This window comes from Anthonomus grandis, chromosome 22, assembly GCF_022605725.1.
Source record: "Anthonomus grandis grandis chromosome 22, icAntGran1.3, whole genome shotgun sequence".
NCBI classification, from domain to species: Eukaryota; Metazoa; Arthropoda; class Insecta; order Coleoptera; family Curculionidae; genus Anthonomus; species Anthonomus grandis.
The window spans coordinates 42,006,534-42,021,440 of NC_065567.1; the positions used below are offsets into that span (position 1 = coordinate 42,006,534).

The window sequence follows — 14,907 nt, forward strand, 5'->3', positions numbered from 1 at the left end:
CTGACCAATCCTATAAAGACTTGGGATTAGGCCCTGGTGTAATTTTACGATTTGCTGATGCTCTATATACATCGAAAGTAAACTTAAATTTTCATTTTTACTTTGATAATTTTTTACGATCCTTCCATTATTAGACGTACTCACTCAGAGAGGTGTAAAAGCTACAGGTACTATTAGAGAAAATAGGCTTGGTTGATGTCCTATACCATCATCAAAGATTTAAAAAAAGTCTGACAGGGGCAAATTTGAAAGCTCCTATGGTATGTCTGATGCTTCCAAAATATTTGTATGTAAGTGTAATGACAATAATGTTGTATCTATAGCTACTAATGCATGTTCCTCTGAGCCTGTTCGGCAAGTTTAACGGATCAACTTACATTCCGAAGAGCAATTGCCACTAATTTCCTGGAAACATATAAGAGACCTTTAAAAAGGGATATATCAAGAGAAGCAAACAAAATGTGGCAATTGTCACAAGAAAGTGCAGTTTAGATGCGATAAATGTGACATCGGGCTGCATCCCAAGGATTGCTTTAAAGAGTACCATACTGTATAACATAAGTACATACTACAAAATATTTTGTCTTGATAAATGATTTATAAAGTTTTAGTTGTATTATTAGTACCCCATATTACTAGCGACCTTTTAAAAGGACCCAAGTTTTTTGAAAAAAATTCTGGTTTAAAAAAATTGGATAAAATACAAATGATTTAATTTGATTAGTAGGAACTATAATCAATCATTTTTGACAAAAATTTTAATTTTTTCTTTCCAAAAATTAATTCCGTAATGTCTGGGTTAAGGGTAACGAATAATATTCTTATTTTTCTTATTTACATTAAAAAAACATAGTGTTGTTCACTATCTGTGTACCTCTCTTTGTACTTTTTTTTTGTTTTTTGAGTGACTAATAAACGTTTTTATTTTTATTAGTATTATTATATATCGCAATTATTTAAAAGAAAGCAGTGAGTTTATTGAAAAGACTGTCATAGACCAATTTTCGGCAAACCCGAGAAGATTACTGTTAAATTAATATACATATATATTATGATTATTATATATATAATATTTTGTTTTGTGTCAATCAAACTAATAAATAAAAGTCCATTTTCATGATTTTTTGTTTTAATATACCCGACTGACCATCTTCTCGAAACAGGTATGAGATGCTCCCCCCTAGCTAAAATCCTGGGTACGCCCTTGCTAATTTATATCATTTGATGGCTCGCTCATTTATTAATTAATGTCTAGTGCCTAAAGCTCCTTTTTCGCAATTTGTACTGTAATGTAAATTGTATATCTACTGAAATAATATTTTACTTAATACATTTTAATTTTACCATCCTGATTTTCATACAGTATTAGATATAAACAATTGCACTGAAAGCTTTATTTTTATTTGATTTAGTACATGTTGTACAGTGTACTGTGCGGTAGGTTACTGACTTTGGCCAAAGAGTAATACATACGGTCAACCAAATAGTCGTGGCCTCTGAGAATCGGGTGCGCGGTAGCAAGACCCCCAGTCCAGCTGGAGAGCTCATTTTTTACTTGTGCGTTCGGAGTGTTTAGAGAGTTTACATCGGCGTATTAAAGTTAATTGTGAAAAATTTAAAATAGTGACCTTCGTTCGTTTTTTTATTTTTAAAATGCCTTTTACAAGTAAAGTTACGAAAAAATTGTTGAACGGTCAAAGTCGTGAGATAATTAGTAATGTATTGAAGTTCATGCAAGCAGAAGCAGTTGCTGGTGAAGTAGGTATTTCTCTACAAAAGGTATGTTTTTAATTTTTTTTCATAAATTTACAGAATCATTTAGAAATATACTACAAAAGAATCATACAGAATATTAACTCAAATTCTAATAAATCTAATTTTAATAATAAACATCTAACTTCTCTTAAAAATAAAATAAAGAATCACGATTTAATCCTTTCGAAAGCTGACAAGGGTAACTGCCTGATTATACTTAAGAGGGATGATTACATAGAGAAGGTTTTGGATTTTTTGGGTTCGGGTGACTTTGTTAATGTAAACAAAGATCCTACTAGCTCTTTTTTCTCCAAGGTAAAACAAACCCTTGATAGGTGTAATCTGACTTTAGAATGTTTTCATACTAGGAAAGAAACATTATACCCTATGAATCCCAGAACTCCTCTCCTCTACGGCCTTCCTAAAATCCATAAACTCAATCTCCCTATTAGGCCAGTGGTGTCGTTTGTAAACTCACCTTGTTACAAATTGTCAGCCTGGTTAAATACCACACTCAGAGATGTAACTGGTTTCAGAAGTACTTATTCCACAAAAAATTCAGTAGAGTTGACAAATTTTTTAAAAAATATCTGCATACCAGAGGGTTCAAAACTAATTTCTCTCAACGTTAAGAACTTATTTCCAAGCATTCCACCTGGTGATTGCCTTGATCTAGTCAGGCCCCTTTTGCTTAAGTCACCGCTTGACAGATTTATTGTTGATGATCTTTTAACACTCCTCAAGCTAGTACTTGATCAGAATTTTTTCGTTTTCAACAACAGGTTTTTTAGACAAGGACTAGCAATGGGGTCTTGCCTCTCTCCTCTTCTCAGTGAGATTTTTATGCACCATTTGGAGAAAAGGATTGTCAATGGGAAGTTTGGTGCTTTTCTCACTGTATATAGGAGATACGTGGATGATATTTTTGTGGCATGCAATGAAAATGATCTGGAATTGGCGGATTTCCTCATTTCTATAAACTCTCTTCACGCAAATATCTCGTTTACCATTGAAGAAGAAAGAGATGGAAAGTTACCTTTTCTTGATGTTCTTATTTCAAAAAATACCAACAAACTTGAATTTGAGATCTACCGCAAACCCACCACTACGGACAATGTCATCCAATACTCCTCAAACTCCCCTTATTCCTACAAATTTGCCTCTTTTAATTCCCTTTTGTATCCGCTTTTCAACATCCCCCTTTCTAGAGAAGCTTTTCTTGATGAACTAAATTTAATTAAACATATTGCTTTTAATAATGGTTTTCCACTTGATATAATTAATCGCCTTTATTCTAAATTCTATAATAAATACAAACTTACTTACAACTTAATCCATCTTAATAATGAAAATAGTCACCTTTTTAGATCAATGTCCTTTTTTGGTAATATTTCTTTTTAGCTTGCAAAGTTTTTTAAGTCTATAAATCTTACAATTGCTTTTAAAACTACAAACAGTTTAAAAAGTCAGCTAGTTAGTACAATAAATAAGGCAGATTTCTTTTCAAAATCAGGGGTATATTCATTAAGATGTAATGACTGTAATGCCATTTACATAGGGCAATCGGGGAGAAAAATTTCCACCAGAATAAAGGAACATACAAGTTTGGTCGACAGGTATAGGGATACTGACATGATCGAAACTAAATCGGCGTTTGCAAATCATTTATTGGCCCTCTCACATGGTTTTTCTTTAACTCAGGGAGCGGATATTTTGAATGAGTGCTCAAAAGGCAAAAAACTGGACTTGTTAGAAAAGATGGAAATAACTAAAGCTAAGAAGAGCCCTGTCAAATAAAAAAACTAATTTATCTCATAAAGGAATGATAGTGGCAAATTTTTAAAATATATGGAAACTTTAACACTGTTACAGCCGAAATTTATTTTTTATTAGCTTGCACCCTGTATATTACTTCCATGTTCTGCAAGTGTGATACATCTTTAAAAAGAAAATTAAAAGGGCTTTAATGAAAAATTAAAATATGGCAGACATATTTTTAAATAATAATTTCTTTTGAAGGTTCAAGACCGTGTTGCAGCGGCAACGGGCGTTTCCCTAAGGAGTAGTCGCAGAATTAAGCAGGAGGCAACCTAAATGGAAACAGGCGAAGCAACAATGTTTTCAACACCCAAAAAAAGACGTCAAAAGAGAAAAACAAACACTCTTCTTGACGACGCTAATTTAGGAGTTTTGCGTAAAACCGTAATAAACCATCACATCACAGAAAAGACGGTCCCCACGTTAAAAACAGTACACAGCAAATTTGTAGAAGACACTGGCTATCATGGATGTAGAGGGACTTTGCGTAAAAGTATCCACAAAATTGGTTTTCGCTGGAGAAAATTTAGTAATAACCGGAAAATATTAATGGAACGTGAACCTATAAGATTGCTTAGAATAGAATTTCTGAGAAGGATGGGAAAGTATAGGGAGGAAAATCGCGACATAATTTTCATGGACGAAACGTATATTCATGCCTCCCATACGCACTTACAAGGATGGAGTGATGAAAGTTCAGAGGGGATCAAAAAACCTATTGGAAAAGGACCACGCCTTATCATAGTACACGCAGGTGGACAGAACGGATTTATCCCTAACGCATACATAAGGTGGAAATCAAATAGCACAAGTGGCGACTACCATCACGAGATGAATTTTGATAATTATAAAAAATGGGTAACGGAAAATCTTATTCCTAATCTAAAACCAAAAACTGTAGTAGTAATTGACAACGCTCCATATCACAATAAACAAGCAAAAAAAAATACCCACATCTTTAACGAAGAAAGCGGAAATGGTTACGATTAAGGAAAATACCTTATGATGATAAAGCAGCAACTATACAATTTAATAAAGCTGCATAAGCCGAAATATAAAAAATATGAAATAGATGAACTCTTTAACGCAAAAGGTCACGAGGTATTACGGCTCCCTCCATATCATCCCGATTTAAATCCGATCCAGTTGGTTTGGGCTGAACTCAAAACATACGTGGCCAAAAAAAACATAAATTTTAACTTCAATGAAGTTATAAAATATTGTGATGCCTATTTTGAAGAATTCTCTGCCAAAAAATGGAAATCTAGATGTGAACGGGCCAAACGTTTTGAACAGGAATATTTAGAAAAAAACCAACCATAGACCTAGTTGTCGAGCAGCTGATAATTAACTTGGATTCAACGAATAGTGATACAGAACGTGACACTGAAGAGGACGAAGATAGCGAACTGTCTGGAATAGAGGAACTTGACGAAGATGATGGATCACAAAGCTTAACTGTTGAAGAGGATAGAACCTATGTTAATTTATAAATGTTTGTTGTGTGTTCATAAATAATATTTTATTTCGTGAATTTGCATTTCATTTATCATCAACCACCCTGTATATAGTTTTAAATATTTTTGTAACTGGAGAATAATAATGTAATAAAAAACGTGATTTTAAGAAAAAAAACATTTTTTTAAATATGTAAACCAATATAGTAAACGGATGTTTAAAAAAACACCTACAGATTAATATTTAATATAACAAAGTTTTTTTAACCTGCGATGGCGTAGTATTGGACGCCATCTGAAATATTTATATAAAACGAATGTTATTGTAAATACTTAACCAGGTTTACAAAAAATCACATTATAAGTCTGATCACTACTACTATTCTATCTAAAACTCTTTCGATATACTTTTTTTTTGTGCCATGCAACATTTCTAAAAAAATATACAATTGTAAATATTCGTATGGTGTACATATAAATATACCATTATTTCATAATTACTAAATAGTGTATAATATGTAATTAGTAATAAGTATTATTTCACGTAGTATATCAAATATTTATGTAACTAACATGAACAAACACAGCACAATATGCAGGGTGTAAACACAGCACATCCTGCCTAAAGTATTAATTTTCTCTTCTACGTCTCTGTTGCACACACTGTCTTTTTAACTCCTTCGTTTGCGCATCTCAGAGGCGACGTTTATTTGGTTGGCCTTGTTTATTTGTAGCGGGTTATTGATTTCTTTTTATGTTTAGAACTTTGGTGCATAAAGTATTGATTTCAGGGGTTGTACTTTTCACAAGAAACTGTCTTATAATTTTTACAATGCTGATTTATTTAAGTGAAAGTTTAAACAATGAACATTGACCGAAAACAGCATATTTTGATAATATAATGTCAATAATTTAAGCTTATTTTGTGTTTTATTGTGTGATATATGTATATTAATATAATTTTATTTATATGAAAACCAATTTGCCAGTTAAAGGTACTGCACCTTTTTTAAATAAACACATTAAACTGGATGACAACTTAAAAGGTAAGCATCTCTAGAATAATTCATGCATGATAGGCTGCCGTAAGCATAATATGTGCCACTTCATTCAAGAATTTCAAAATCAGCAAATTTTTATAAAAACCAGAAATCTAAATAAAGAGGAGGTTACAATACATACATTTTTGTTTTATTCTTGTCTTTGGTTTTTCTTTTTTTTGTTTTTTTAACAATAAAGGTGCATGCATTCGCTTTTTGAATTAAAATATATACAAGTAAACATTATTAAAAATTGTCTGGATCATCATCCATCTCCCGCCATTTGTCGTCTCCTCCGCCTCCCATATTATTATAGGACGTTTTTCAGAGGTTTTTGAAAATGTTTTTGATTACATTTCAACGCTAACGTACCTTTACAATTCAAAAATTATGTTTCTAGGAGACTTCAATATTCCAGAGTACATTTTGTATTCGAAAGGAGCTAATCCGTCATTTAGAGTTAACCAACTTAATAATTTGTTAGAATTTTTTGATTGGAAACAAATAAATTTTATTGAAAATTTCCAGGGACGGCTTCTGGATCTTGTTATTACATCTCGATCAGATCTTTGTGAAGTACAGAGATGCCATGATTTCTTAGTTAAGGAAGAAGATATTCATCCAGCCTTGTTAATTAAGTTTAGATATAACCTTGACAAAAAAATAAATAGCCGTAAAGTTGAAAATATTTTTTATAATTTTAAAAAAGCTGACCTAAGAATTTTATATCAGAGCTTTCTTAACATTAACTGGAATGTTTTTGAAGGTGGTAGACAATGGTACAGTGAAAACATCTTGTCGAACTTGCATTGTCTTATTTATTTAATGTAACACGACGTTTCGGTTGGTACCGTATATTCGGTGAGTGCGGTGACTCATACATAGGTGAAACGAAGCGCCCCCTAGAAGTCAGAGCGAAGGAACATCGCAGCTGGACCCAAAGAGGAGAGGTTTCCAAATCCGGAATAGCAGAGCACGCGTGGCATAATGGACACAATATCCATTGGTCAGAAGCCAAGATTCTGCACAAGGAACAGCACTGGCGGAAGAGGAAGTTCGTAGAGGCAGTTTTCATTTCACAGAATCAGGGGATCTTCAGCTAGCCAAGCGTCGATGTACCCAACATCTGGAAGCCTCTACTCTCAGGACAGTGTAGGATCTAGAGAGAGGCGTGTCCTCCCCCCAACTCTTTTCACGGCTGACTTTCCTTTCCACATCGCTGCATACATCTAGTATATAAGCCTATAGAATAGTAGTTTGCTGTCAGTTTACACTTGATAACGGTTGGAGATACTTACCAACCGAAACGTCGTGTTACATTAAATAAATAAGACAATGCAAGTTCGACAAGATGTTTTAACTGTACCATTGTCTACCACCATCAAAAACATTCCAGTTAATGTTAAGAAAGCTCTGATATAAAATTCTTAGGTCAGCTTTTTTAAAATTATAAAAAATATTTTCAACTTTACCGCTATTTATTTTTTTGACAAGGTTATATCTAAACTTAATTAACAAGGCTGGATGAATATCTTTTTCCTTAACTAAGAAATCATGGCATCCATTAACTGGAATATATTGAAATCTGTGGATAATATCAATTCTGCCGGCGAACTTTTCCATAATAAAATTTATAATTGTCTTGATAACTGTGTCCCTAAAACTGCCAGGCGCAAACGATCTTATCCGCCCTGGTTTACCTCTGAAATTATTGAATCAATTAGAAATAAACATTGCTCGTGGAGGAAATATAAGCGTTTTCATCAACAATATGATTTAACTAAATTTAGAGAGCTGCGATCGAAAATCAAAAAAGATATTGACCTGTCACACAGACAATACTGTGTTAATCTTGAAAATAATTTATTTTCCCAACCAAACAATTTTTGGAAGCTATTTCAAAGCTCACAAAATAACAATTTGTTACCTCAAAATATGACTGACCAACAGGGAATGATTATGTCTGATCCTCAAGCTATTGCAAACGCATTCGCAGATTTCTTTAAAAGTGCATATATTTCTTCCACTGCTACACAACCTGGCAACAATGCTCAAAACATATTTGCAGATACCATCATTATATCCAGATTCACGAAAGATGAAGTATTACGAGCTCTTAAAATGATTAAACCAAAAGCAACTGTTGGACCCGACAAAATTCCTGGTTTCCTTCTCTATGATTGTGCCATAGCTTTTGTTAAACCATTAACTTTCCTTTTTAATTTAGCGTTAAAACAAGAAAGCTTTCCTGATCTTTGGAAAATATCTAAAATTATTCCTTTACACAAAAAGAGTGACAAAAATTTTATAGAAAACTATCGCCCTATAACAATAATTAATAACTTTTCTAAATGTTTTGAACGTGTTTTGCATACTGCTTTATATCCATCAATGAAACATCTGATTGACAGTAGACAACACGGTTTTATGAAGGGCAGGTCTACCACAACAAATCTAGTTTCTCTTACTGAATTTATAACTGAATCAATAAATAACAATTCTCAAGTCGACGTCATATATACGGACTTTTCTAAGGCCTTTGACCGACTCGACCATGGCATTCTCGTTAACAACTTCGATCGAATTTATGGATTTTCTTCCGGCCTAACGAATCTTTTTAGATCCTACTTGAGTGACCGCCCCCAGTACGTAGAATGCTATGGTCGAAGCTCGGCAAAGATTGTTGCCGCCTCTGGAGTCCCACAGGGCTCAATTTTAGGACTGCTTTTTTTCAACTCATTTATTAATAAAATATCTGATGAACTTTCTGTAAATAGTCTATTATACGCGGACGATAAAAAAGTTTTTTATCGAATTAACAGCATTTTGGACTGTATTTTACTTCAAAGTGACTTAAACAAACTTAATGCATGGGGTAAAAATAATAACCTGCCTCTAAATGCTGCTAAATGTAATGTTGTTTCTTTCAGTTTAAAGAAAAAAGTAGTAGTACTTTCTTTTCAGCCACATATTACAGATATTGTCAAACGTAGCTACAGAATGCTAGGTTTTGTAATACGTAACTCTCATAATTTTAATAATATCCTCAGCCTAAAAATCTTATTCTTCTCCTATGTCAGATCCATACTTGAGTATGCTTCTCAAGTTTGGTCCCCTTATTACCAAAACCATATAAATTAGATTGAAGGTATACAGAGAAAATTTCTAAAATTTTTTTGCTATAAATGCGTTGGAGTGTACCCAGAAATCGGTTTTCCACATGCACGGTTACTGGAAAGATTTTTCTTTCATTCTTTAGAAGATAGAAGAAAATCTGCCGATTTGCAGTTTCTATATAAATTAGTGAACAACTTAATCGACTTGCCAGAATTATTACAAGAATTGAACTTTCACATACTTCGCATATCAGCCAGAAACTCACAAACATTTTACCTACCTAGACCAAGGACTAACATTAACAAATTTTCTCCACTACGCAGAGCCTGATGTAACACATACAGTGCTTTCATTTCAAAAGGATCCACCCTTAATAACTTTTTTTTAGTGTGGTACCGACATCATTTTAAAATTCTTACATTTTTATAATAGATCATCAAAAAAAAATACAAGCAATTTAGAAGTTAAAATGTGTGGTAACAAACAGTACATTTAGTTCAAGCAAATTATTTATTTTTTTTAAGTAAAGAATGTGTACCGTTATTTGCGAGAAAAAAGAGTGTCTTCAAATTTTTTGCAAAAATCTTTGCAGCCTTATAACTTTGTATGTGTATTTATTTCACTTATATTTTTTGCGAAACCTACCTAATAGGTACAAAAAAACACTGCAATACCTTACATTTTTAAGGCGTTTAAAAAGCAGGCGATTTATTATTGTTAAAACTGTCAGTTTGACGCGTGCAATTTTTCAATTTTAGTTAAAACAGTGAGTTAATAAAATGGTGTATACGCTAGCCGAAAGAATAGAAATAATTTTCCTTTATGGAGCTCAAGGTCGGTGTGCTCGCAGAACCGCGAGAGCATTTAATGGAAGGTATCAAGATAAAAACGTGAGCCATAAATACGTATTAGAATTGATACGAAAATTTGAAGAGACGGGATCAATTTGCAATAAATAAAAATATGAAAATAGAGTTGTCGATGAAGCATGCCAAGTTGAAGTACTAGGACAATTTGCTATGGATCCAACTTTGTCTATACCAAAGGCCGTAAAACTAACAAATATTTTCACTGGTTCCGTACATAAAGTTTAAAAAAAAAATAAGTTCTTTCCTTATAAAATTCATATTCTTCATGAACTCGGAGAAGATGATTTTGATAGGAGAATTCAATTTTGTGAAGATCCCCATTTATTGAAGAACATTTGCTTCAGTGACGAATCGACCTTTTTTTTAAATGGCCTGGTGAACAGACATAACTGTAGATACTGGGATAATGAAAATCCGCATGTTTTTCGGGAAGGCCATACCCAATATCCCCAAAAAATTAATGTTTGGGCAGGAATTTATGGGAATGAAATAGGCCATTTTTTTTGGAAGAAAATTTGACTGGCGAAATTTATGTAAACCTTTCAGAAAATGCAATATACCCTTCCATCATCCGATCTATAGAAAATCAAGTAGATCAACATGGTACTATATTATTGAATGAAAATAATATACATTTTCAGCAGGATGGAGGTCCCGCGCACTACACTTTGGTAGTTCGAGAGTGACTTGATGAAAATTTTCGAGAAAAGTGGATTGGCAGACGTGGTGCAATCGAATGTTCGTAAGAAGTTTGAAAATAGGCTTTTTTATTGTCTTGCTAATAACGGCATGCATTTTGAACATTTAATAAAATAAATTTGTTAAACTAATTAAATTTGTTTTTCTACCCTACCGATTTACACTTTAATTGCTTCTTGGTCAATCAATTTTATTTTTTTTAAACCTATTGATAGCATAATGAATGCCCTTCAAAATAATGTATCACACCATGGGGTAGGCATTTGACATACCAAAGTTTGGCGTAAATAAAATATTCATTATTTCTAGACATTTTCGCTAACTATTTGCTTACACCTTTACCGATTTCATTTTTTTTGGTACCGTTGAATAGAGAATTTTACGCTGCTTACTATGATGTATCACACGATGGGGGTTCCCATTTGACATACTAAAGTGAGGTTAGCTGGAGGTGTGGAGGTGATTGACAAAACTTCAGTAAATGCATAATTAAACGTCCCCCTGTATATCTAATTTGACGTGTTTTTTTTTTTTTTTTTTTTTTTTAAAGAATGTTATTAAGGGTGGATCGTTTTGAAATGAAAGCACTGTATAATTCTGTTCAGGGTCAATGTGACTTATTTAACTGTAGCATAGCAGATATCAAAAAAGTACACTATTCTTAGTAAAACTTTGTTTTTTTTTCTTTACTTTTCTCATTGTTTTTCTTTTTAAGCATTTCCTTATTGTTATTGATTGTAAATGTATTTTTTCCCCATTCAGTAATTGGATGTATTTCTGTTGAATGGCGTAAATAAAATAAAATAAAATAAAATAAAATAAAATAAAATAAAATATTATAATATTAATTACTTTTATTGACGCTTAGCGCACACTCGTGCAAATTTGTTGTAATTTTTTCTGTAATAATTTATTTAGTTTGCTATTCTTTTTTTTTGGTTTTTAATTTCCTTATTAATTAACTTTAGGTTGACGGGTTTATTCCACTGTTGACCTCTTTTGTCAGTAGCTAAAGAGTATCGGTTGTTGAAAATCGCGGGACTGATCTTTTTGGCCAAGAGACGATGTAATTTAAAATATAACATATATTATCTTCATTTTGTTTCTAGCAATGTATTGACTCTTTATGGCAAATAAATTACTTTTGAATTTGAATTTAAACTATTATTATACTATATTGGGATTAATTAAAAACAAATAAAGCTGCAAATTAGTATTTCTTAAAGAGCATAAGATGACTTATTGATTTTTCCATAACAAAACCTTGTGCGACATTATTCTTAAGTCTTAAATTGCGTACTAACTAAAACATAGTAAATTATAGTTTTTTAGTAACTCAGGGTATAATTTGTAAGATTTCTAAATTGATTGGGTACCGACCCATAAAACATTCTAAACAAACCACTGTGAAGGCCAAATAATTACGTTAAAATATATGCACTGCTTCATATATGCAATTATTATTAGAGAAATATATAAACAATAAAAGTAAAACTACAACTTACCACTGAAGATTTACATAAAGAATTAGACATTGTTTCACAGCAAAGGCTAAAGTCCGGTTGTTTTCATTACTTTTGGAACTTTCTCTCTACACTGTTACTACACCGAACCAACGTTATTATTCGACTGTCTCGTACCTCGAACTCGAACAACTTGTTGTGGAACACTGACTGAACTGTTACTGCTTATAGCACTTCTATGCACCATCATGCGATGTGGTTTTACTCGCTACACGTAGTCTTCGATGAATACATCTAATTAATTGTTTTTAAAAAAAGTTAAATTTCTTTGGAAAGTTAACGACCCTCATAATTAGGTTCAAACCATAAATATGTTAATGTCTATTACTACATATACAGGATGTCGGGTAGAATCCGGATTTGAATTTATTAACATTTTTGCCTACTCTGACACATTTTTTATACTTAGATACCTCAGATCTTACCCAAAAAAAGGAGTACCTACTCTTGGTTAATATCGATAAATTCGACGGTTTTCAAGAAAACCCTATTATTATTCAAACATTTTTTTGTTGAAAGTTTATCTATCATAGTTTGACTGGTCTATCTATTTATTTTATGTAGTTAATTTTTCTTCTTTGACCAGCTTCTTTTAAATATCCAAGACTTTAAGTCAGAAAAGCGAGATTTTAAAAATACTTACCACTTGCTACCACAAGCTGAACTCAAGCTTCTTGCTTATAAGAGATCTCCTACCCAGATAACACAGGACATGCCACAAACATACCATTTATGACCAATAATGTTTAGGACAATCTAGTGATGATTTTTGTTAAAACATTACCAGTATGATTCTCATTTAAAAAAATCATTACGGTTTTTGAGGTAGATTTAAAAAAAACAGGAAAAATCCGAGAGAGCGAAGAAAATTTATATACCTATACAGGGTGTCCGCTAATTAATGGTACATGGAAAAACCACAGACTCCTGATGTAAAAATATTACGATTTAACTATATTTACCTATATCCACAAGTTGATATTAACTGAGATACAGGGTGTTAAACTTAAAACTTTTTTTTTGTTTTTCCCCAATAACTTTAACAAAAGTTAACTTTTTTCACAAAAATTTGTAGTTAGGGGTTTTTTAGGTCGAGAAATTTATTTTTTTAACAAATTGAGTGTACAATGTAGGGGGCGCTGTCTGCGACATCTTTTTCTCTTTCATAAGGTCATAACTTTTTTGTGCTTAACTGTATTTAAGTTTTTATTAAAAATAATACTTTTTTTATACTTTTTACGTAAAAAAGGTATACTAAGTTGAGTTCGCTTAGAGTTACCGTTTTGGAGATATTTGTATTTAAATTATTTAGTGCACCATGCACTCGACCCCGGCTGAATAATTAATACAGTATGTCCCACTTAAGGGTTAGCCACCCCTCTAAAATTTTTGTTTCTTGACCAATTTTCAAAAACTTTTTTTTGTTGGATAGATAGTCAAAAATGGCACTTATGAGCCAAGTTCGACATTTAGAGAAAGCAGGTCATGGCCTACTGTATTCAAGTTTGAAGTGCGAAAAATCGAGAAGTAGTATTAGCGATATTTATTTTTGAAAAATGGTACTGGATTATTGTTCAGGACCACTTAAAACATAAGTGTACCAAATTTGGTTATGATAGTATACAGGGTGTTGAAATAAATTGGAGTCAATTTTTTAAAAGGCGCAATAACATTCTTAATCAAATACGAATATTTTTAAAATTTTTGGCTAATTGGCATGCGCCAACACCAAAGATAATAATACTACTAGTATTTTATCTTTACTAACACTCAAATTTAAAAATTAATGCCACAAAACTAAATATTAGTTCCTTCAATATGTCCTCCATTAATTCTTATACATTTTTCTATGCGTCTTCTGTTGTTTACTACCACCCTTCTTAACTGTACCCTGCTTATTTCATTACACTCTTGTCTAGTGCGCTCACAAAGATCATGTAGAGTTTGCGGTCTTGATTTGTACGCTTTGTTTTTAAGGGTTCCACAAAAAAAAAATCTAAGGGAGAAAGGTCGGGGGAACGTGCTGGCCACTGAATTAATGGACTGTTTCGTCCTATCCATCGATTCGGATGTTTCTGATTTAGCCAATTCCGCACTACCACTGCATTGTGGATAGGCGCACCGTCAAATTGTATGTGTAAGTTTCTTGTTTCGGCTAACGGCAAATCATCGATTACGTCACTAAAATCACCTTCCAGGAATCGAAGAAAATTAAGTCCATTTAGATTTTCATTAAAGAAAAACGGCTCGATTATACGTTCGTTCAAGATACCGCACCATACGTTAATTTTCTGCGAATACTGCCTTTTACATTGAATCACCCAATTGGGATTTACGTTACTCCACATTCTAATATTTTGAGATGACACTATGCCGTTTGTAGTAAATGTTGCCTCATCGGTGTATAAAATATTTTTCAAAAATGTAGGGTTAGCCAAGTACTCGCCTTGCAACCACAAACAATATTCCATCCTGCGTTCTTCATCCCCGTGTTCCAAAGTGTGACGGAATATAGGCTTGAAAGGCTTCTTGTTATTTTTCTTTAAACACCTCCATATGCAATTTTTGGAAATATTTAAGCTGGCACTAGCAACTCTAATGCTAGAGCTAACGCTATTAGCATTAAAGT

General features: G+C 32.6%; 1 protein-coding gene across 1 annotated transcript in view; it reads right to left on the reverse strand.

Moving 5' to 3' along the window:
• Positions 1-12,445, reverse strand: part of LOC126748532 (transcription initiation factor IIA subunit 1-like) — a 35,499-nt gene extending 23,054 nt beyond the window's left edge. Inside the window, exon 1 of the mRNA XM_050457838.1 lies at positions 12,261-12,445. Within this exon, the coding sequence (XP_050313795.1) occupies positions 12,261-12,290 (30 nt within the window). The 5' untranslated portion in view covers positions 12,291-12,445. The remainder of the gene's footprint in view (positions 1-12,260) is intronic.
• Between the last annotated feature and the right edge of the window lie 2,462 nt (positions 12,446-14,907).